We start from the raw sequence: 25,264 nt of genomic DNA, 5'->3' as shown, positions 1-25,264 counted from the left end.
TGTACTTTTGTTAATAACATCTGTATTTGCATGTATCTCTCATATTGCTAAGTTCACCTAACATGTCACTAACATGCACTACATGATCAAACATTTAGGTGATATTATGTATTTAGAAAAATGTTTAAAAAAATAATAATAATAATAATCACTTAAGAGGGGAATTCCCCCCATTTTCAAAAATAAAATCAGGTTCTGAACGAATGTCTATAAAAAAATTCTACATGTTAAAAAAAGGCTTTAAAAAGATTTATATCGGTGATCATATTAGCAGATACTGCTTTCTGTGATCGGCTGTAAAAATCCTGATCGGAGCTCCCTCAGTTTTCTCTTCATCATCAGCAGATCTTTTTGAAGTATTAAACTTACTCAGTTACAACAAGGCCTTGCGATACACATATTACAACATGTATATTGGTAATATTTTGATTATTTCAATCAATCATGAAGTGATGTACGCATACTCTGACCCACCCTGGCCTCTAATATTAAAGTATACAGTTGCTGTGTAACGGACTTGTGCTATCTCTCAGTAACAATAAATAGTCTATGTAAACACACCGAAACAATCAATAAGGCGAAATGTAAATCCAAAATAATAATTTATAATGTCGAAGTGCAAGTACAATAAACCACTTACAAGACTCGGCCAAACGCACAAGAGCTCTTCTTTGTGAGCATCTGAGTGAATCACGATGCATTCTGAAAATCTCAGAATCGATTTATAACTCGTGATGTATCATTTTCTTGTCCCAGCCCTAACAAAATACCTGTCTTGGCAAGTAATTGTAACGAGGGCGCTGAGGCGGCGTTCGAATCCAAATGCAGACATGGCAGGCAGAGAGTTCATTGTGGGACGCCGCCCCCATAGAAGGATCTACAGCTTGCGCTGACACCTCTGGGGGCATGGGCGCAGATGCTTAGGCAGGTGTGGCAGGGAAGTTATAAATGGCCTTCCTGGCCGTGACAGGACAGGCAGAGAGTCCGTGGGGAAACGCCGCCCCTTTAGGAGATTCTGCAGCCAGAGTGGCCACTTCTGGGGGCATTGGCGCAGACTCATAGACAGAGGAGGCCTCTGGCGTAGACTCGTGGACAGGCGAGGCCTCTGGCGTAGACTTGTGGACAGGCAAGGCCTCTGGAGCAGACTCGTGGACAGGCGAGGCCTCTGGAGCAGACTCGTGGACAGGCGAGGCCTCTGGAGCACAGTGTGCAGCCCACACACTGAAAATGGCTATGGCCATTACAGGCAGCACAGTAGATAGTGGAGTATCTGTTAACCTTGAGGGCGCTGATGCTATGGGCTTATGGCTTGTGAATGTGGGCTCTGCGTGGCTTGGGAGCGTGGGCTCTGGGGTTTCAGCTGAGACGTGATGTGATTTTGGAAAGTCAGTGGGGACCTGGTGAGGTTCTGGTAGGACAGCCGTGGCCGGACTTGACTCAGGGAGGCCTGCCGTGGCCGGACTTGACTCAGGGAGGTCTGCCGTGGCTGGATTTGACTCAGGGAGGCCTGTCGTGGCCTGACCTGGTTCATGAAGATCAACTGTGGCTTGGCCTGGCTCAGGAACAACGGCAGCAACTTGACTTGGCTCATGAAGAACAACTGTGGCTTGGCTTGGCTCATGGACGACAGTCGCAACTTGATTTGGCTCATGGAGATCAATTGTGGTGTGGCTTGGCTCAGGGAAGACAGCAGCAATTTGACTTGACTTGTGAAGATCTGCTGCAACTTGGTTTGACTCAGGAACAACATGGCTTGGCTCAGGGAAGACAGCAGCAACTTGACTTGACTCGTGAAGATCTGCTGCAACATGGCTTGGCTCAGGAACAACATGGCTTGGCTCAGGAACAACATGGCTTGAACATGTTGAACAGCTGGAACAGCTGTGTCCTTGCTTGACTCATGGAGAACAGCTGTAACTTGGCTTGATTCATGGAGAACAGTAGCTTTGGCTTGACTTGACTCTGTTGCTTGACTTGACTCTGGAACTTGACTTGACCCTGGAGCTTGACTTGACCCTGGAACTTGACTGGACTTGGAAGCTTTGGACTTTGGAGCAGCAGCTGTAGCTTGACTTGACACAGGAGACACAGCTGCAACCTGACCTGACTCTGAAGATGCACCTGCAGCTTGACTTGGCTCTGCAGCTTGACTTGGCTCTGCAGTTTGACCTGAATCAGGGGTAGCTGCCGTGACATGAGGGAGCGCCTTCTTAGCTGTCCATACAGCCATTAGGGGTGAGTCCAGAACGTGGGTCATCATGTGGCGTGACTTGGAGACAGCGACCATCTTATGGAGTGGCTCTGGGATGGCGGCCATCTTGTGAACTGGCTCTGGGATGGCAGCCATCTTGTGGACTGGCTCAGGGACGGCGGCCATCTTGTGAACTGGCTCTGGGACGGCGGCCATCTTGTGGACTGGTTGTGGGAGGGCGGCCATGACGGGTGCAGACTCTGGACGGGCGGCCATGACAGGTGCAGACTCTGGACGGGCAGCCATGACGTGAGCAGGCCCTGGAGCGGCAGACGTGGCGTGAGCAGGCCCTGGAGCGGTAGACGTGGCGTGAGCAGGCCCTGGAGTGGCAGGTGTGGCGTGAGCAGGCCCTGGAGCGGCAGGCATGGCGTGAGCAGGCCCTGGAGCGGCAGGCATGGCGTGAGCAGGCTTTGGCTTGGCAGGCATGACGTGAACAGGCTTTGGCTTGGTGGACGTGGCCTGAGCAGGCTTTGGCTTGGTGGACGTGACTTGACGTGACTTGAGCTGGCTGTGGTGGTTACTGCGGGACTGCGGGGACCCCGCAATCCCAACAGTGTAAGGTGAGCCGCTTAACCGGAGTGCAAGATCTATGTAACTTTCAAGAGTCCAATGTGGGGTATTGCGTGGCATCAGATATGAAATGTCCTTATATAAGGCAAAACGGAAAAGATCTTTAAGGGATGTATCATTAAAGTTCACCTGATAACACAGTTCACAGAAGTTGGTTACGTAATCCTCTATTGGACGGTTTCCTTGTCTGAGACTGATGAGACGATCTGCTGGGTCCATGGTTGGTCGTGTATTCGTAACTTCCGCTGGATTCATTGGAGGTGAAGTATTCTGTAACGAGGGCGCTGAGGCGGCGTTCGAATCCAAATGCAGAAGTTTATTACAAACGACAGCAAACATACACGTGGAAACAGGCAGAGGGTCAATAACCGGAAAGGCAGTCCAACAGCATACAAAACGTAAACGTGATCCAAGCAGCAGAGTAATAATACAGGCAGTGGGTCAAAAGCCGTGAAGTCAGTCCAATCCAGCAAACAATCTGACAGGGGTAATCCGTAAACTCAATAATCCAGAAACAAAGCAAGACGGCAACAGGTAGTCCAACAGAGTAAAGGTAAACGCTCGGTAAGGCAGGTGAAACTGGCAATACTTCGCAAAGTATAAAGCACATGGCCAGTCTTTAAATAGTGACAAACAGGAAGTAACAGCAGAAGCAGCAGACAGAGCATGCAGGCAGTCCTAGGGTGAAGGCTCCCTCTGCTGGCTTGGCGTTACAGTAACTTTGTAACTTTAATCTACGTTTAATTTACACAGCGAGTAAAGTAGTGTTTAAAAGTAGTGTTTAAGTGCTGCGCTGCTGTTTATATCAGTAAGCAAGGAAATGCTGTATTTGTTCAATAAGCACCACCTGCTGTCAGAGAGTGAATTTGCATTGTCATTCAGTCGTCTGTGGTTTTTGTTCCATGCAGATATGTTTTATGCAGTATTTTACAAAGATCAAGACCTTTCTGTTTTTGCTTCAATTTTTTTTAAATGACACAGTATAACTTACATCAAAAACTGCACATATTACACGCATGCTCTTTTTATCTATTCGTGATTAAAATGCTACAGATAGATAGTAATAGAGCTAATAAACATATTGTTCATGTTCTTTCTTTTCCCTTCAAGAAAATATACCACTGCTCAGCATTAGAGTGGGCGGTAGATGGGTTGGTTAGTGTGATCCAGACACTGTATAAATTAAAGGACAGTAAGGACAGCAGAACAAACTCCTAACAGGAGGAAACTCAATCATGGCCTATGAGACAGAGGATTATGAGATTGGATTGTGTTTCTCAGTCTGCTGGTGATCATCTCTATCTCTCACTTCAAGAAGCTTCACACTCCAACCAACCTGATCATTCTCTCTCTGGCTGTGACTGACATGCTTATCGGACTAATTGTACTGCCCATAGAGGCCATAAAGCTGATTGAGACATGTTGGTACTTTAAAGACACTTACTGTGGACTGTTTGTAATTTTCGTTAGGCTGCTCCTTTTTGTTTCTGTTAGTAATTTAGTATTAATTGCTGTTGATCGTTATGTGGCTGTGTGTAACCCTTTACTGTACCCACAGAACATAACCACAACTAAAACATTAATAAGCATCTGTCTCTGCTGGTTTTGCTGTTCAGTTTACAATATTAAGAATGTAATTAATAATGGATATTTTAATATCGCACACAAACGATTGTGTTATGGTCAGTGTATCATTATGCTTAATCCTGCTTGGAGATTTACTGATTTGATTTTATTCTTTCTAATTCCTTGTGTTGTGATCATTACTGTGTATTTGAAGATATTTTATGTTGTACAAGGGCAAGTGACAGCTAGTAACATGAAAGAGGAATCAACTCAGTATGCAGCGCTGTCTGAAACACGTCTCTATGCATGTGTGCGCTTTGGGTGTGTGCAAGAACAGAGCATAAATAACGAAATGAGTTCTGTTTCGTTTCTTCTTATTGTGCTTTTAAATAGCTTGAACGTGTAAATTGGCAAATTAATCTGCAAATCACATGCCGAACGGTGGGAACCGGACCTGGTTCGTACTATCACATTTCAACTGCGATCGGTTTAAGCCCTAGATTATATGACAGATCAGAGCAATCTTTTATTTACTAATTTAACATGAAATCTTCAAATTGTTACTCCATATCAATTGCATACAACGAAAGTACGGAATAATTAGAACAATCATTTACTCACAATAAATAACAGAGCACCATATCTATATCCCCAGAACGTATGCACGGCCCGGTAGTGGGTCGCGACCCGGTGGTTGGGGACCTCTGGTCTATTATATAAACAACAAAGCCATGACAAGAGAAAAATAGTAAAAAGAACAAACACAGGACTAGGACTTATGCCGTAAAAGATTAAACATTATAAATAAATTAAACAAAATAAATAAATCAAATCAAATGAAACCATACAACAACTACAATTTATTACATGCTCTGATTATACTCTGTAAAAATGTCAGTGAGAGAGGAAGCTGCTAGAAATATTTTAAGAGTTTAGATATATTTAACAGATATTTTAAACCAGCTGTAAAATAAAGCATCGATGAAAGGATTCAGGCTGGAGTTAACATACACAGTCCATAAAAGAAACATTATTGTGGCAGAAGAGATTATTGTAGTGTTTGTCAATAGTAATTAAAACTAAATTACTAAGAGATGCAGAAAGAAGCAAACCAAGGATAACTGTAAACAGTCCACAGTAAGTGTCTTCAAAGTACCAACATGTCTCAATCAGCTTTATGGCCTCTATGGGCAGTACAATTAGTCCGATAAGCATGTCAGTCACAGCCAGAGAGAGAATGATCAGGTTGGTTGGAGTGTGAAGCTTCTTGAAGTGAGAGATGGAGATGATCACCACCAGATTCAGAAACACAGTCTATGCTGACAGCAATGAAAAAAAAAAACACATAAATGATATTGTATTCATGTCTGGATTGTTTTCCCTTGATACATGATGAGTTAATGGCAGGAAAGCAGTATTGAGTCTCACGATCCTCTGTCTCATAGGCCATGAGTGAGTCTCCTCCTGTTAGGAATTCTGTTCTCCTTATTGTTCTATTATTTAGACAGTGTTTGGATCAGACTGACCAACCCATCTACCGCCCACTATGATGCTGAACAATGACAATTATTTTCTACCAAGGGTTTCAACCTTGGAAGTGAAATTCCAAATTGCTGTGCATAAGTGACAAAAATGAGAGACATGAAAACATTTGCTTTTACCTGATGCTATATTCACACCAACAGGTGTCAGAATGAAGTCCAAAAACACTGATATTTTTGATTGACTATTTTTCAGTCTCATAAAGGTAGATCAAGTCACATAGCTGATCACAACCACATGAGTGCACAGTGCATAGGGCCCACAGTTTTGTGGGGCCGTGAGTTGACACTGTTTGATTTTTCATAACAATAAATGATTTCTACACAAGAAATGCTAAGCAGATGCAGCGATAAGCTGCTTTTAAAAGGCTATAAATAGTAGGTTTAGACAGTCAGTGCTGGTTTAAAGGGAGTTTTGATTAATAATGTATATTAAATCTCAGAAATTGTGTTATGTAGCTTGATGCTAATATTAGTATTTGCTCTCCATCTGTTGTAATTACATATGTACAATTACATACATTTCTTAAATATATACCTCTATGCATGTACACTGTTAGACATTTCAAAAGGGATTTTTACAGTAACTTTATTGGCAACACAGCAGTGTTAATTTTTACAGGCATTTTTGATTTAGTCATATTCTTTATCTTCAGACGAAAATGCTTAATAGTCTTAGTCACATTTTAGACATTTGAGTCTTTCAAGTTTTAGTCTAGTTTTAGTCGACAAAAAGTCATTAGGGATGGGCGATATGTTATCGTTTGGTAAAATTTCTTTCCCCACGATTAGAATTAGTCTTCCCGTGATAATGATAAAGTCTAGTTGTTGACATATTTCAATGTGCGACAGCACATAGTGAAATACTGAAGGTGGACGTGAAACTATTATATCGCTAAATGAGGAGCTCCTGAAAGTGGTTTGGTCAAAACTGTGCAGTGCGACAAAAAACGGTCTAAGCCTTGAATAACGTAAACTGTACTAGTAGCACATGTGTGATGCATTTTTGCATGTGTATGAGCCTGTTTACAAACCTGTTGTCCAACAAAGATATAATTTATTGGCATGCTTTTTCTAAACATTAACTTCATAATAGTCAAATGTTTGAAATAACCTTTTGTGATCGGCAGTGGTTTCATATCACAAAATGAGGCTGAAATCATACTATTTTATAGTATGATAAAGGCTATGTCGATTAGCATTGCATTATAAATATATTTATCCTTATAAAAAATACCCAAGATTGCTTGAAGAACACAGACAAACCATATATTGTAGCAATAGTATGTTTATTGTCTTCAAGTTTCCTCAGTTAAAATTCCTCTATCTGCATTTTATTCAGCTACAGCGATAACTGTATTAGAGATTCCTGAAGTGTCGTCAGTACTACTACCTCTGCTATAAAGCATATGTGGCGCCCTCCAGCTTCCGAATCAGAAAGAGCTTTATGGCCAAGTGTGTTTCACACACAAGAAATTCGAAAATGTGCGACAGTACATAAGCTACTTTATACTCATGTACTTTTTTTTTTTTTTTTTTTTAAGTAGTCATCAAACAAAATTAATCATTAATTCTTCTCTTTTTAGACCAAATCAATTAAGCTTATGATAAATTTGAATCAAGGATTAAATTTGGGAAAACTTGAATAAATTATGACAATTTTCATTTTTGGGTGAATTATCACTTTAAGGTCCCTTTGACCTTATCCCTAACCCTTTAGGTGCCGAGGCCATTCTTTCACATCGCTAGTTCGCGTTTTGGTATCTTTCCATTGCGGCTGCCATACTGACACTAGACATGCAAACTTCCCCTTATCCAGTTGCAACCTAATGACAGAGACGCACATTTTGAAAGAGGACAGTTAGCCTATAGAATATTTTTTGAATGTCCGGTAGTCCTCAAATAACATTCTCATCCCATCTTGCCTTGTTAATGAAGACACAACATAAATTTCGTCATACTTTTTATCATCGGATATTAATTTTAGCTCGTCAATGCAGAGCAGAGCTCATCATTATTATTCATGACCATTCCAAATAAGGTAACAACAGACCATTTCATTCTAGGGACAAATACTACAGTTGTAAATGGACACGTAAAACCGTTTCTGGAGAATTTTTGCCCTTACCTAAGCCACATCCCTTATATGTAGATATCAGAGAGCAATTTAAAATATTACATCAATGCATTTTTGGGCACCTTTAAAGTAATTTTAATTTAATAAGCTGACAAAGTTGTTTGTTAATTGAAAGGAGTAATTTTTAAAAATACAGTAAGTCTCTTTATGTGGTGTCTGACGTCACAGAAAATTCCCATGATGCAAAGGGAATTACAGTTATTTACTGTAGTAAACTGGGTGATATACAGTAAATAACTGTAGACATTTCCGAAATGACTAAGTGTGTATATTTATATATACACAAATAAGGTTTTAAGTGTTTCTCAATCTAAATGCGCAAAAACTCATGACACCATGTTTCTAAACTAATAACATGATACTTTAACAAGCTGCCTTGATGCTGCTGACATATTTTAGGTGAATGGGGATATTACAGTGAGCTTGTGGACAAACATGTCTACATGTACAGTGAAAATGGATATTACATTTTAAATGTATTTTTGAATCTAAATTGCTGCATTTATATTCACACATTAAATATAACCCTTAATTTCAGTATTTTGTTTGAAATAAAGTGTTTATTTTTAAAATCGTGTTACCTCTGCTGTAAACTCAGTGATGACATCATTTACACAGTGGCGGTGTCTGTTTTAGTCCAGACTGATATATTACTGACACCAAAAACAAACTATGTAAAAAATATTTCACATATTTTTTCCAATTAATTAATGTGACCAAAATCACTTTTATAAACTAAGACAAAAGAATTATCAAAGCTTTTATAGATTTTATAATCAGTACACTCCCCTTCAACAGCAAACATAACAAATATTATTAATCTGTAAAAATATCTATGAGCGAGGATGATGACTGTAATATTTTAAAAGTTAAGATATATTTAACTGATATTTTAAACCAACGGTAAAATAAAGCATAGATGAGAGGATTCAGACCACAACTGACATACAAAGTCCACATTAGAAATGTCATTGTCGCAGAAGAGATTATAGTAGTCCCTGTTACAGAAAATATATAATATGGAATATAGCAAAGCAGATAAATTGTCACAATCTTTCCTAATGTCAGAGCAGCTTTGCTCTCAGATTTCCTCTTCACTGAACCTTCAATTCCACATTTAGCACCCTTCACCAGAGAATTTATAACTTTCACTTGCCTACGTGCAACATAAAATATCCTTAAATATAAAGTGATAATCAGTGTACAAGGTAAAAAAAAGGAAAAGAACAAGTCAGTGAATGTCCATGAAAAACTTGTTACTAAATAGCACTTTCCATAACATATATCTGCTCTTTGTGAACTTTCAAAATATCTGCCACTAATTAGATAGCCAATATTGTAGGTTGAGGAACAAAACCAGCAGACACAAACACTTACTAAAGCTTTTGTTGTGGTTATTTTCTGTGGGTACAGTAAAGGGTGACACACAGCCACATAACGATCAAAGGCAATTAAAACTAAATTACTAAAAGATGTTGAGCCGAGCAGTCCCATGATTATCATAAACACATTACAAAAAGCGTCTCCAAAGTACCAGCACGTCTCAATCAGCTTGATGGCTTCTACGGGCATCACAATCAGTCCAATAAGCATGTCGGCCACAGCCAGAGAGAGAATGATCAGGTTGGTTGGAGTGTGAAGCTTCTTAAAGTGAGAGATGGAGATGATCACCAGCAGATTCAGAAACACAGTCCATGCTGACAACAATGAAAAAAAAACATACATGATATTGTATTCATGCCTGGAGCGTTTTCCCTTGATACATGATGAGTTGATGGCAGGAAAGCAGTATTGAGTCTCATGATCCTCCATCTCATAGGCCATGAGCAAGTCTCCTCCTGTTAGGGGTTTGTTTTGATCTCCTTACGGTCCTTTCATTTATACAGTGTATGGATCAGATTGACCGACCCATCTACCGCCCACTCTGAAGCTGCATAATGATGTAATTACATTCTTTTAATAATTTAAAACTCGGGAAGTCAAATTGTTGTGCATAAGAGACACATAAAACACTGAGAAATTGAAAAAAAAAAAAGGTTTTTGTGATTATCCAGACCAAAAAGTGTCAGTATAACAAAGGAACAGTGACTTGTCACAGATGCTGTAGGTGCATCAGCAGTCACAAACAAGTCCAGACTATAGTAAGGCCCCGTAATGCTTGTCACTAATATAAATGGCAAATGCAACAACAACCACCTAACCTAAATTTATATGTAACAGACTATATAGACAGCTGTCATCAAACCTCATGAGGGATTTATTTAGTGCATTTTTTGCATGCCATAAAATGCTCCTCAAAAAAAGTAAAGGGGAATCACCAACTGATTTCAATTTGACTTGAACATGTCAATATATAATCTATAACACAAAAATATCTATCTCCCTCTTCTGGTTAAAACAAGATATTACACTTATAACTTTTTGCTTCGGTACAGTACAGTACAGTTTAAAGTCCACATGAAATCAAACTTTGATAGTGCACATTAGTAGTCTTGAGGTGAACAATTAATCCATGCAAGCTAGCTGCGAGTGAGAGATGGTGAGGAGAAATGCTAAAATAAAGTAGGCATGACTTCATATAAATGAATGTCAGTGGCTACTGGCTTCAGTAATCCTATAATTAGCTTAACCCAATCTAAAATTGGCTTGATTTGTTCAGTTGTCAACTCAATTATATGTCTTCTGTTTTTTATTATGCTTCATGAGACATTCTTCTGCTATACAGAATTTGTGTATTACAGATTTATTTATGTAAAAAAAGACATTTTATAAAACTGTCTTGTGCCATTTTTGGCATTGCATACACACAGGAAAGTAGGAAAGAAAGATGAGGAGTGGGATCTGTATATGATCCCGGTGACACCTCTCTTACATATCCTGACTGTGTGCACAGTCAGCACAGGCCACAATTCATGGCAACTGATCACAACACAGTCTGTAATGGGGGGTTGTAATGCTTGTCACTAATATCAATAATACATAAGTGAAAGTGAGTTTAAATCAAATATACCATCCATTTACATATAAATATCGTGATGTACATACAATCTACTGATTTAGAAAGCTCTACAGCTCTACATGACAGACAAACAGCGTTCTTCAGTCACAAAACTGCTTTCGGACATGATTCTGAGGCAGCGTAATGGTTTCATGATCTACAGCAAATCAGAACAAGCTTTGGTGATAACTAAGCAAATATTTAATTACCAAGATACTTATTTCTCACTAGAAATAACATCAAAAGTGCAGAAAGCTGGAAGATGTGAAGCTGACTGAATTTGGACATGCCTTGATGCCCTCCTACACTAGAATGCATACTCTGAAGGTAGCATTTTCCAGCTGATGGACGCAGCCTACATGTAAACCCAGATTTGACAAAAGACCTGGTGTTCTACTGGTTGAAATTCCTCATTACATTTTAAATGCACATTTTTATATAAATTGTCACATTTGCATTTACACATTAAAAGATAATCCTTCATTTCAATATTCTGCTTGAAATAAAGTGTTTATTTTTTAAGTATTGTTTTATTTTATGCCATGAAAGCCTATTTGCAATTGTTCAACTAAAACTGATTACATAATATATGAAATACTTTACATTAAATTTACACTGTGGCCACAATCATTTTATAAACTAAGCCTAAAGAGCTATATATTGGTATCAGAGTTAGCTCCTTATCAGAGAGAAAAAAATATATACAAAAAACAAAACAAAACAATAATTCAACCCCCACCCCAGTATAATTTTTAATCGCTAAAAATATCCATGAGAGAGGATGCGGACTCAAATATTTTAAAAGTTAGGATGTGTTTAACTGATAGTTTAAACCAGCGGTAAAATAAAGCATAGATCAGAGGATTCAGACCACAGCTAATATACAAAATCCACAGTAGAAAAGTCATTGTGGCAGAAGAGATTACAGCAGTACCAGTTAGAGAAACTACCACAATGATTCCTAATGTCAGAGCAGCTTTTCTCTCAGATTTCCTCTTCACTGAACCTTCTTTCACAAATTTACCACCCTTCATCAGAGAATTTATAACTTTCACTTGCTGATGTGCAACATAAAATATCCTCAAATACAAAGTTATTATCAGGCTACAAGGAAGCAAGAAGGAAAAAAACAGGTTAGTTATCATCCATGAAAAACTTATTATTAAATAGCACCTTCCATAACACATGTCTGGTGTTTGTAAAGTGTCCGAATGTCTTCTGCTAATTAAATACCCTAAATTGTAGGTTGAGGAGCAAAACCAGCAGACACAGACACTTATTAAAGCTTTTGTTGTGGTTATTTTCTGTGGATACTGTAAAGGGTGACACACAGCCATGTAACGATCAACAGCAATTAAAACCAAATTACTAAGCGACGTTGAGCCAAGCAGTCCCATGATTATCATAAACACTTCACACAACGTGTCTCCAAAGTACCAACACGTCTCAATCAGTTTAATAGCATCCACAGGCATAACAATAAGTCCAATAAGCATGTCGGCCACAGCCAGAGAGAGAATGATCAGGTTGGTTGGAGTGTGAAGCTTCTTGAAGTGAGAGATGGAGATGATCACCAGCAGATTCAGAAACACAGTCCATGCCGACAGCAATGAAAAAAACACATACATTATATGGTATTCATGACTGGAGCGTTTTTCCTTGATACACGATGAGTTGATGGCAGGAAAGCAGTATTGAGTCTCATGATCCTCTGTCTCATAGGCCATGAGTGAGTCTCCTTCTGTTAGGAGCTTGTTCTGCTCTCTTTTGTGTCCTTTCATTTATACAGTGTCTGGATCAGACTGGACCACCCATGTACCGCCCAATCCAATGCTGAATAATAGCATAGTTTTCTTTCAATAAATTCAGGGCCTTGTAATTCTTGTCACAAATATAAATGACAAAAATGGTTTCAATTACATTTGAGATGCATTTGCACATAAATAGTGTGATTTATAGATAGCTGATATACCTGTCAGGGAACATCATAGGGTGAAGTAGAGTCAACTCAAAACTGATTTCAAAAGAATTACACACAGATATCCCTAAAATAGTTTTAATTACACTGAACTGAATCAACTGATTTTGTATTGATCCTTTTCAGTATTGAATTGAATATTTGATATCAACATTTTTAATGCTAGTCTCAATACACTCTGGGATTCCCCCTCTCTTTGAAGGATATATGTGATACAATTTGGCTAAAATTAAGCATTTTTTGAGAGAATAATTAAGGTGTCTTTTGGAGCAGCCTTCACTTCAACAGCGCACCTGATGACACCTGGGGCTATAAGGAGCTGGGTTTAGCATAAGTATGTTTCCATCTTGTGGTTAAAACAGGAATAACACTTTAGACATTTGCATCTACCTGTAAATTGTTGCATTTTAATTAAGAAAACAGTGCAGTGTTAACAAGAAGCCTGTCTTTTTTTGGTCATGCAACTGATTAATTTGTTGCCAAGATTCACTGTCTTTCTGTGTAATGTGCTTGAAAGTGCCACAGTGAAAAGACATTTCCATGTTTACATAATGCATAAAGGCCTTGTACACTGATACTGCATTGCGACACTTGTCATATGACTGAAGACAAAAGCCTACAATCAATGTCCATTTTAAACAAGACTATACTTTAAATCCTTAAGATGTGAAACTACAGGCAGGTTTTTCATGCATGTCAATTCTGAGATTTTGGGCTATTTGGCTTTTTCTAAAGGGTTGTTTTGCTAGTGAAAGAGTACATCTGTGGAAAGAGTACATCTGTGGAAAGAGTATGTCTGTGGATTTCAATTTCAGTACAAATCTTTAAAGCCATTTTCTCAAAAAGGCTTTTTTTCAAATGCACAGAAATAATGTCAGAAATAATCACTTTAGCAGTGCTTACATACAACTTACATATTTCAGTCTTGTTCCTATCCTTTTTCTGAAGGCTTTTACAGTTGAGATTGTTCATATTGATTTATGGAGAAATAAAAAGAGATATCTAAAATCCTCTCTGTAAACAAACTCTAATATGTCAACAAAATCAAATACGTCAATGAAATTTGTCTTTATCCAGCGTTCAAATTTCTGTTTTGGAAATGTATGCAAATAAAAAAAACTGAATGTAATCAATCAATCGGGAAGATATGATTTTTTTACCCTATTCACCTGTAGTGTCTTGTCTTAAAATTAATATCTTTTCTGTAATCGTTTAACCATTACTTGTGTAATATTTTTTTTTTTTTTTGCCGTGGGACACAAAAGACATTTTCTTTGTATAGGCCTATGCTATGACTGACAACAGAACCATATAATACAAAACTGGTATAATATTTTGAACCATAACAACTTCAATTCTACTCTGTACCTCACACAAATCTATTGTATTTTGCCAGAGCGGCCAAGGACTGCAACACATTATCATTTGGGCTACTTTTGGCACCGTTTTTGACATTTTTGTGATCCCACTTGTCTGTCTGTTATGTTTTTTTGTGTGTTTGTTTGTTTTTTTTTTTTACAACTGTACACATTTATAAAAAATAGTTATGGTTAAATTTAAAGGAAGGAGTAGCATTGGCAGCTGAAAATATCTTTTCAATTTTATATTTTTATCAAAATATAAACGTTATATAAATATAAATGACTTCAAACAAAAAATGAATTGTTCCAATAAATTAATCACCAAACTGACCTTTATATAAACTATTTTAACTTACAAAACATAATTCTAAATGACTGGTAATACAGCAGTGTCAAAACCTACTTCAATAATATTGAATTAAAAATCTGATTAAAATTAAAAACTTCATAAACATAATTAAACAGATATATAAATTCACACACTCTGTAATGCATTTAACATGAATACTGATGACAATGACTGATCAACATGTTTCAATGTTAAAAATGATCTTAGCCAAATAAAAAATAAGGCCATGACAAGAACACGGGGGGGGTGAATCAAAAAAATAATGTCTCCACATCCAGTTTAACACTCAATCTAAGATTTTAGAATTGCATGCTAGCATTAGAGTTCATGCTTTATCAAATATTATCCTTAATAATCATTAACAATCTATAAAAATGTCCACAAGAGAGGAAGCTGGCTTGAATATTTTCAACGTTAAAATGTGTTTAACTGATATTTTAAACCAGCGGTAGAATAAAGCATAGATAAGAGGATTCAGACCAGAGTTAACATACAAAGTCCATATTAGAAATGTCACTGTGGCAAAAGGGATTATACCAGTCCCTGTTACAGACAATATGTAGTAGGGAATATAGCAAAGCAGATAACCTATCACAACGATTCCTAATGTCAGAGCAGCTTTGCTCTCAGATTTCCTCTTCATTGAACCTTCCGTTTCACATTTACCACTCTTCATCAGAGCGTTTATAACTTTCACCTGCTGATGTGCAACATAAAATACCCTCAAATATAAAGTTATGATTATAGTACAAGGTAACAAGAAGAAAAATAACAAGTCAATTAATGTCCATGAAAAACCTATTACTAAATAGCACTTTCCAAAGCACACATCTGGTCTTTGGGAAGCTTCAAAATATCTGCCACTAATTAAATAGCCAATATTGTACGTTGAGGAGAAAAACCAGCAGAGACAGATGCATATTAAAGTTCTAGTCGTGGTTATTTTCTGTGGGTACTGTAAAGGGTGACAAACAGCCACATAACGATCAACAGCAATTAAAATTAAATTACAGATAGACGTTGAGACAAGCAGTCCCATAATTATCATAAACACATCACAGAAGGTGTCTCCAAAGTACCAACATGTCTCAATCAGTTTGATGGCATCCACAGGCATCACAATAAGTCCAACAAGCATGTCGGCCACAGCCAGAGAGAGAATGATCAGGTTGGTTGGAGTGTGAAGCTTCTTGAAGTGAGAGATGGAGATGATCACCAGCAGATTCAGAAACACAGTCCATGCTGACAGCAATGAAAAAAACACATACATGATAATATATTCATGACTTGAGCGTTTTTCCTTGATACATGATGAGTTGATGGTAGGAAAGCAGTATTGAGTCTCAGGATCCTCTGTCTCATAGGCCATGAGTGAGTCTCCTCCTCCTGTTAGGAGTTTGTTCTGCTTTCCTTACGTTCCTTTCATTTATAAAGTGTCTGGATCAGACTGAACAACCCATCTACCACCCACTCTGACGCTGCATGATGTAATTACTTTTTTAATAATTCTAAACTTGGTAGTCAAATTGCTGTCCACAAGAGCCCAAAAATAAGGCACAGGACTAAAAATGTTTTTGCTTTTACACAGAGCCAGAAATAACCACTTCAGCAGCACTTACATACCATTTACATATTTCAGCCTTATTCCTATGCATATTTCCATAGAAAATGCATTTTTAAATAAAATATAAAAAAAAAAAACACAATGTAATCAATCAACTGGGAAAGAATGATAATATTTTTTTACCCTATTCACCTGTAGTGTCTTGTCTTAAAATTAATATATTTTCTGTAATCATTTAACCATTATTTATCATGTAATATTATTTTGTTTGCCGTGGGACACAAAAGGCATTTTCTTTGTATAGGACTATGCTGTGACTGAAAATAGAACCATATAATACAAAAAAAAAAATATAAAATTCTAAAAGTAATAAATTATTTATGCACTCTAAACCAAATCTTCAGAATTCACATAACTGTGATGAACAGATCCAAATTTAGGCCTATTTATTTAACAGTCTTCATTTCCATTGTCACCAGCATCCATAAACGGAGTGATGTAAATGGGAAATGTGTGCATTCATGGAATGGATCAGTATAATATTTTGAGTCACAACAACTTAAATTCTGCTCAGTACTGCACACAAATCTATTGTATTTTGCCAGAGCAGACTAGGACTGCAACACATTATCATTTGGACTACATTTGGCACGGTTTCTAACATTTTTGTGATTACACTTGTCTGTTTGTTTGTTTGTTTGTTTTTACAACTGTACACATTTATAAAAAAAACTTGTTATGGTTAAGTTTAGAGGTAGGAGTAGGATTGGCAGCTCAAAATATCTTTTCAATATTATATTTCTGTCAAAATGTTATGTAAAATATAAATTATTATAAACAATAAAATTAATTGTTTCAATAAATTAATCACCATGCTGACCTTCATATAAACTAATTTAACTTACAAAACTCAATTCTAAATGACCGGTAATACAGCAGTGTCAAAACCTACTTTAATAATATTGAATTAAAAATGTGATTAAAATTGAAAACTTCATAAATATAATTAAACAGATACATATAAAGCCACACACTCCCTAATGCATTTATCATGAATATTGATGACTGTAGGCACAGTAAAAGAGAATGTCTCCACTGCATTCTCAGTGATCACATGGTTGATTACAGTGTGGCTATGACTGTCCAGATCCATATATAATAAACATTACTTATAAATACACAATGAATAAACATTAAACAAAATTAAACCATCAACATGTTTCAATGTTAAAAATTATCAAATAAAAAATAAGGCCATGACAAGAACACAGGAGGGGAAACACACACCAGATGATTTATTTACTGGTTTATTTCTTCTGACAATGTCTCCACATCCAGTTTAACACTCAATCTAAAACTTTAGAATTGTATGTTAGCATTAAAGTTTGTGCTTTATCAAATATTATCATTACTAATCATTAACAATCTGTAAAAATGTCCACAAGAGAGGATGCTGGCTTGAATATTTTCAATGTTAAGATGTGTTTAACTGATATTTTAAACCAGCGATAGAATAAAGCATAGATAAGAGGATTCAGACCAGAGTTAACATACAAAGTCCATATTAGAAATGTCATTGTGGCAGAAGAGATTATAGCAGTCCCTGTTACAGATAATATGTAGTAGGGAATATAGCAAAGCAGATAACCTGTCACAATGATTCCTAATGTCAGAGCAGCTTTGCTCTCAGATTTCCTCTTCACTGAACCTTCCGTTTCACATTTACCACTCTTCATCAGAGCGTTTATAACTTTCACTTGCTGATGTGCAACATAAAATACCCTCAAATACAAAGTTATGATTATAGTACAAGGTAACATAAAGGAAAAGAACAAGTCAGTGAATGTCCATGAAAAACTTATTACTAAATAGCACTTTCCATAACACACATCTGGTTTTTGGGAAGCTTCAAAATATCTGCCACTAATTAGATAGCCAATATTGTACGTCGAGGAAAAAAACCAGCACAGACAGACACATACTAAAGTTCTTGTCGTGGTTATTTTCTGTGGGTACTGTAAAGGGTGACAAACAGCCACATAACGATCAACAGCAATTAAAATTAAATTACAGATAGACGTTGAGATAAGCAGTCCCATGATTATCATAAACGCATGACAGAATGCATCTCCAAAGTACCAACATGTCTCAATCAGTTTGATGGCATCCACAGGCATCACAATAAGTCCAACAAGCATGTCGGCCACAGCCAGAGAATGATCAGGTTGGTTGGAGTGTGAAGCTTCTTGAAGTGAGAGATGGAGATGATCACCAGCAGGTTTAGAAACACAGTCCATGCTGACAGCAATGAAAAAAACACATACATGATAATGTATTCATGACTTGAGCGTTTTTCCTTGATACACGATGAGTTGATGGCAGGAAAGCAGTATTGAGTCTCACGATCCTCTGTCTCATAGGCCATCAGTGAGTCTCCTCCTGTTAGGAGTTTGATCTGCTTTCCTTATGGTCCTTTCATTTATAAAGTGTCTGGATCAGACTGAACAGCCCATCTACCACCCACTCTGATGCTGCATGATGTAATAACTTTCTTTTAATAATTCCAAACTTGGTAGTCAAATTGCTGTGCACAAGAGCCCAAAAATAAGGCATAGGATAAAAAATGTTGCTTTTACTTGATGCTATATGCACAGTGAAGTCCAAGAACATTGACGTATTGACCACAGTGTATTTTCATCATACTTGCAGACATAGACCAATATCTTCTATTGTATTGCACAAAAGGAAGGACAGGTTTGAAACAACATGAATGTGAGTAAATGATGACAATGTTGAACTGTTCCTTTAAAGCTCACCGTAAAAATGGCTCACAAAAGAATTTCCTTCTGCTAAAAGCTAAAAATTTCATAATTTTTTTTAATTATGGAAGTGCATTGTGGAAAAAATGATAAATTACAGTGCAGTCCCTATTCATTTTCTATGTGGGGTCAAAAAATAATAAATAATATCCTTTACACTAACATAAAGGGCTGCACAATAAATCAAGATTTTTGCTCTCAATTTATTTACCTTCATTTAAATATAAATCATCATATCAGGGAACATAAAATGAATACCCATGGCTGCTGATTATTTATGAAGAATCGAAACAATCTGTCTGTCAAAGAAACTGAACATCATTTACAACATACCTGTAATCCAGAGCCTCAGGCAAACTGTCCAGAATGATGTCAAATTCCCAAACAAATTATTCTTTTGAACCGGTTCTTTTTGTTGGACTACTTGAACTCCAAAAAAGTGTTACTTTTATGTGATCTATCTGAAGACAGATTAAAATCAAAATTACAGATCCCTACATACCTTTTATTAAATTCCTTTCCCACTTACTCGTAAGCCACGTAACATGGGTTTGTTCATTTAAAAATATTTGTGTGCCACACTCATCACACCCATTAAAGTACTGTAGACTGAGACAAAATAACAGGAGTGTCTCTGTAAAAATCCAAATACAATTGGTTATTTGAGAGACATTTTGAAACTCATGTTATTATTAGGTATGAACGGTAATGTGTCTTGGCTGACCACTTGTGATTGAATCACTGAAAAGAACAGGCCAAAATCTCTCTAAATACTCTTTACATTAAAAATTCAAACATTCACATTACAAAATTCATTAACTACTTAAATTTTAACGGACCTCATTCATGAAACATGAACAGAATGAATTTTTACCCAGCCACAAATAGAGGAGGGGCTGGACAAACACAGACCAACCATCCGCTTGTACAATGACTGCCTACAACAATGGAGAAGTCAACATTACTGGTTAAATTTAGTAAAATTCTTAAAAATTAGATGCTAGATACTATACGTTACCGCCATGGATATTTCAAATTATAGCAACTCAGCTGGAAAAACGCTGTGCCACCAAAGCGTTTTCAAGCGCCATCAGCAGGTCATTTTAAGAGGAGCGCCTGACATTTTTTCAACTAAAAACTCTTTGGTGGACTCACATTATTGAATATTTATTGTTAGGCATATGACCTATTAGTCTTTTTTTGAATTTCTGCAATATACTGGCACCAAACCTAAAAAGCAGACCAGAATATTCCACTGCGTTCCTGGCCATGGAATTTGTGTAGCTGTAATTCATAGGCGGGGATTATGCCTAAATTGTGAATAAGCGAGCACGAGCGACTGAAATTTACGACTGATTGAAATTCATTAACCCTCTGGGGTCGAAAAAATGCGCCGACACGGTTTGTGGCCGTTTTTCTGATAACGCCAAAAAGAACTTAAATTTCTCCGTCATTTTTGATCGTACAGATAAGAGCAATACATCAATGGAATCTGTAAGGAATTCACTTTTATTTGTGTGCACTCATAATAACAGGGATGCAAACAGAGGTATGGTCAAAAAGGAGTGAGATTATCGAAGCCCGTGCCCCCGCAGCAAATATCATATAATTACATTGCCACCAACCTCTGCCATCCAGGGCTCACCCTATACACACACAAAGTTCTTTATATGAAAATACACAGTCCCAGTTCCTTGGAAATTCTTAAAAGTAAAGAACACTGAGACAACGCTGGAAAATTTAACGTAAATTTTATTCCAAAATAGAACTTATTAGACTATTGTGCCAGTCCTTTCATTACAGTGCACTTCTTCCAGCTCTCTACAGTTTCTTCTTCTTCCTTGCTATCACCAATGCCTCCAGGGCCTTGCGTCTAGCTGCATTTTTCTGCTTTGCCACATGTCTCAGGCGTGCCTGCCTTTCTTCTGCTTGAGCAGTGGTCTTGGCCCTCTCAGCACTTCCGCAGGAAGCTCTACAGCCATACTCTGCCTGCCTCTTCTTCCTTTCCTCAATTCTCTTCTCTCTGAAGGATTTATCCTTTTTCTCTGCAGCCCTGATGTTGCGGCAGACAGTTTTGTCCACTGGCCCAAGTTTCACATCTTCCCTCTTGAACATGGTGATTCCTGTCCGCCGCCTTGATCTTAGGGTGTATTTAACTGTTTGCACAGCATTAAAGGTAGAGATCCTCATGTTGGCACTTTTCTTGTCAATCACATCACCCATGAGGCTAAAGGAGGACTCTACTAGTGGCCCATGGAAGATGGAGAGGGCACCTCTGATGACCTGCGTGAGGGCTGGATACTTTCCCAGACTTATGACATGGGCCCACCACTTCACAATGTCATCTCCTTCTTCATAGTTGGCCAGGTTGGGGTCCACATTGTACCTTAGGATCTCCATGCTGGGGTCACTCTCTGTGGGCACCAAGTGCTTTATGATAATAGCCAACTCCTTCAGCTGAATAACAGCCTGTGAATGGCCCCTCACCACAGGATCGATGGAGGACAAGGCCTGCAGGGTTTTACTTTTCAGGGGTAGTTTGGCCTGCATGTACTTGCCACAATTGATGTACGCCTTGATAACATTTTCAATAAAATCCATGATTACCTGCAACACATAACATATAAAACACACATTTATATCGGCAATTTCATTGTTGCAGTACAATGACAAGATTTAATACTGCTTTTCTCCCAAATGAAATCAGGATTCTGATCTAACCACCATTAAATAAATGTTCAAATCAGTCCATGACATGAAATGGGTGATTACATTACATATTCATATTTGTCCCATATGATGTATTTAAACATGGATGGTAGCATCATGCAGGGCATAAAAACCATCACTGAATTGGAGAATGTCCAAATCTTCTTAGCAATTAATCAAAATAACATTAAGATGCACAAGATATTAAACACTAGATGTACATTTTCGGTAATGTGATATGACAAATTTTCATAATTACGCTTTTGCATTTTTAACCAGTAGGTGGCAGCATGTCCTAGGGGATTATTCAAAAATAAAGTGAAGGTTATTTAAAATACTAACTGGATGCTTTGGGTGGGTCTGCAAATGAAAAGTTGCATATTTTAGCCTTAGTGTAGCATAAAGCGACCTGACATCTATAATCAGGACGTCTGGATACCCTATACCTTCTACTGTATCATAAAGTGCAAAATAGTTCACTTTACTCTGACCCCTTTCTCAATGCGCACTAAAATGTACAGTTAAAATGTATGAACAGCAGTGCGGTTTGTTAAGATAAGCCCACACATCAGTTCCTCGCCCTTATGGTGGTAGGTGTTATTGAAAATAACTCAGTTCGTCACTTGGCACTTCTGGTTGCATTCGCGAAAAAGCCAAGACCAGCGGCTCGTTAATGTTCAGACGTCAACAATCTGCTAGCCTCAAACTAGCACAAGTCCTAACCGAACGTTAGCATTAGGCTACACATTAGAAAGGGGGTAGAGTTATAAGTATAAGCTGCTACTAAAGCATTACCGGACAAGATAGTGCTAGTCTATCTGGAATACTATTAAACTGCCTGACGCAACAAACAAGGTTAAAAAAAATCTAAAATGTGCTAGCTAGCACTATCTTACAGATGAACCTGGCATAGTTATTATAAAACGTAATGACACATTAGGACTACCTAAACATTACACAATGCAAATGGTAGAAATTATATGATTAGAAGATATCAAATAACATGGTTAACCTTACCTCTTTTGCAAAAAGACCAGGCGCGGCACAAAATTCCAGGATCTCAGACTGATGGAAATCCATGTAATGCAGTGAAGAGCAGCCGGCAGCAGATAATAGTGCGCAGCTAATTGGCTGAGGTGCGCAGCTCTCTGACTCACTGTTTTCTTTTCATATAAGTTTCCTATGTTTCATGGACTGTAACGGCATTTACTTATTTAGTAATTTTAATACAGAATTTCCTATGATGAAATTATAATCTGACACTCCAACGTAGATATCTATAGAAAGCCTGATATGTCTACTTTTAAATGAAGTAAGTCTTATCGAAAACAAATTTCATGTGTTAACGTAATCTGTATGAAACCAACCCCATGTCCAGTCTTTCTCGTCAGACATAATTATTTTTAATTTGTTCACGCCCACGAGCTACTTTCGGTTTGTTATTATAATCAGCCACGTGGAGGCGCAAGCGGCGAACCGCCCACATCAACGTAAACAAAGCGGGAGACTTCACTTCACTGTTCATCTCGGCTACTTGCATCTTGTTACTGGAAGAAGACGCGCTGTGAGGAGAAAGATTTATATTTCCCTCAAAGGAAGAGCACGATGTGACGCACGGCGAGATCCACCGAAAGAGTAAGTCTTTCTTTTATTAGCCTACTTACGTTAGTTTTTGTGTTACTGTGATATAACTTGTAGACATTATAGTAGTTAGATTTTTTTCCAAACTATAATCCTGACTACGTGTAATCAAGTGAAACGTTATGAAGTATGTTTCATTTCATTGCATCGAAACGTTTGACGACGCCAGGATGTTTTTAATGTTCTATAAAATAAAAACGATACATTTTATACAGTCTCTGATTGGGCGCAGGTGGTGGGAGCAGTGGCTGATGGATAATGTAGTCCGGGGTGTAATGCAACAGTCAGTGTGTGATAGGGTGAGAGTGACATCTGGTGGCGAGCGGACAGCGGGACACCGACCAGATTCGTGACAGTGTGAGTACTATATGTGTATATTACAGATGCTCCTGATATTAACATGCTTACAGATGTTTTTTTTTTCTTTCTAGTGATCTGATTCCTGCACCACAGATGAATGCTACATGAATGCCACGTGAAGAGTACTGTACCCACATCAGATGTTCACCTACACTGATTTTTTTTTTTTATTGTAAAACAATTTCCTGGACTACTGATGATGAGTTTTGTTTCTTAAATCCATGGAAAGAAGCAGCAATCACTTAAATATCAGGTATAATTTACTTGTTTCACTTGTTGAACAGAATTCAGAAAACAGTTTTCAGGAATGACACAAAGTCTGTTCACGTCTCTATGGTTAGATCAGTGTAATCAATAATGTGCTTTTGATCTTCATTATGTATGTTTTGATGATACAGTGTTGTAAATAAAATACAAATAATCTAAAACTCCATTCTCTGAATCTCATTGTTTCTACCTGACAGTCCCAGTCTCACTGATGGGCCATTAGAGGAGGTCCTTTTGTCTCTCAGGTGTAAATCACTAAATACTCATGGTTGTTGTCACTCCCTCGCGTATTCCTTTTCAGTCACAAAACGTGTTTTAGAAAATTTAAATCAATATATTGTTTTCTGTAAACGTGTGAATGAGATGATTTTCACATCTTTTTGTAGAAAAAAACTCTAGACAACCACATCCAGTTCTCAAAAGTCTTGTGAACAAATGTTCTGAATGTGTTTCACAGCCTTATTTCAGTGACTTAAAGATTTTAGTTTTTCACTAACCACACATAAATGTTGTTTTCTCAAAAACACAAACATGTATATTAATGTTGCTTGCATATTATTGTAGCCCAGTTTGTGCTAATTACAATGTAATCAGACTTTAGCCATTAATATGTTTTTAAGATACTGAAAAAAACACAAATGAGGGCATGTCAAAACTTCTCCAGGGCCCCAAAACACCTTCAGACCCCAGAGGGTTAACATACACTTGTTTAACTATCAAATTGGACATTTACAAAACGTTTGTGAATCCGGAGGAGAGTTTTCAGTAGGACTGTTTTACACACAAATTACTCAGAATTTACTAATATATTTACACAAGTTTCATAAATGAGGCCCAATGACTGGAAACTGGGTTAGTGTTGATTATTCGAGCAAAATTTATTTTGCATTGCTAATATTACCCTCACAGCATTACTGACTCCCTGTCTAGTGGCATTTTTTTGGGGTCTAAAAATGAATAAGAATTAAACATTTAATTCACAAAATCAATAAAACACTAACAACAGACTAAAAGTGTTCACAAAATAAATGGGTTATGCAGATAGGTAAAACTGAAATAAGGTCCAGATTGGCTTCTAAACAATTAAAGCACAAATAAATAAGCACACTTAGTAGTACAAGAAAAAACAAATTCAAATCCCTGTTATGACTCT

At 37.5% G+C, this 25,264-nt stretch overlaps 1 protein-coding gene and 3 pseudogenes across 1 annotated transcript; all 4 read right to left on the bottom strand.

Annotated features, from left to right (window-relative positions):
* Positions 1-8,881: 8,881 nt before the first annotated feature.
* On the bottom strand, positions 8,882-9,943 carry LOC127171866 (trace amine-associated receptor 13c-like; annotated as a pseudogene).
* Positions 9,944-11,815: 1,872 nt separating this feature from the next.
* On the bottom strand, positions 11,816-12,844 carry LOC127171869 (trace amine-associated receptor 13c-like). Its single transcript, XM_051120805.1, has one exon. The coding sequence runs from the start codon at positions 12,842-12,844 to the stop codon at positions 11,816-11,818; it is 1,029 nt and encodes a 342-aa protein (XP_050976762.1).
* Positions 12,845-15,109: 2,265 nt separating this feature from the next.
* Positions 15,110-16,119, bottom strand: LOC127172377 (trace amine-associated receptor 13c-like; annotated as a pseudogene).
* A 1,614-nt stretch (positions 16,120-17,733) lies between these two features.
* Positions 17,734-18,740, bottom strand: LOC127172376 (trace amine-associated receptor 13c-like; annotated as a pseudogene).
* Positions 18,741-25,264: the final 6,524 nt, after the last annotated feature.

The sequence above is a fragment of the Labeo rohita genome, chromosome 10, assembly GCF_022985175.1.
Source record: "Labeo rohita strain BAU-BD-2019 chromosome 10, IGBB_LRoh.1.0, whole genome shotgun sequence".
Classification (NCBI taxonomy): domain Eukaryota; kingdom Metazoa; phylum Chordata; class Actinopteri; order Cypriniformes; family Cyprinidae; genus Labeo; species Labeo rohita.
This window is presented reverse-complemented; position numbering and strand designations above follow the sequence as displayed.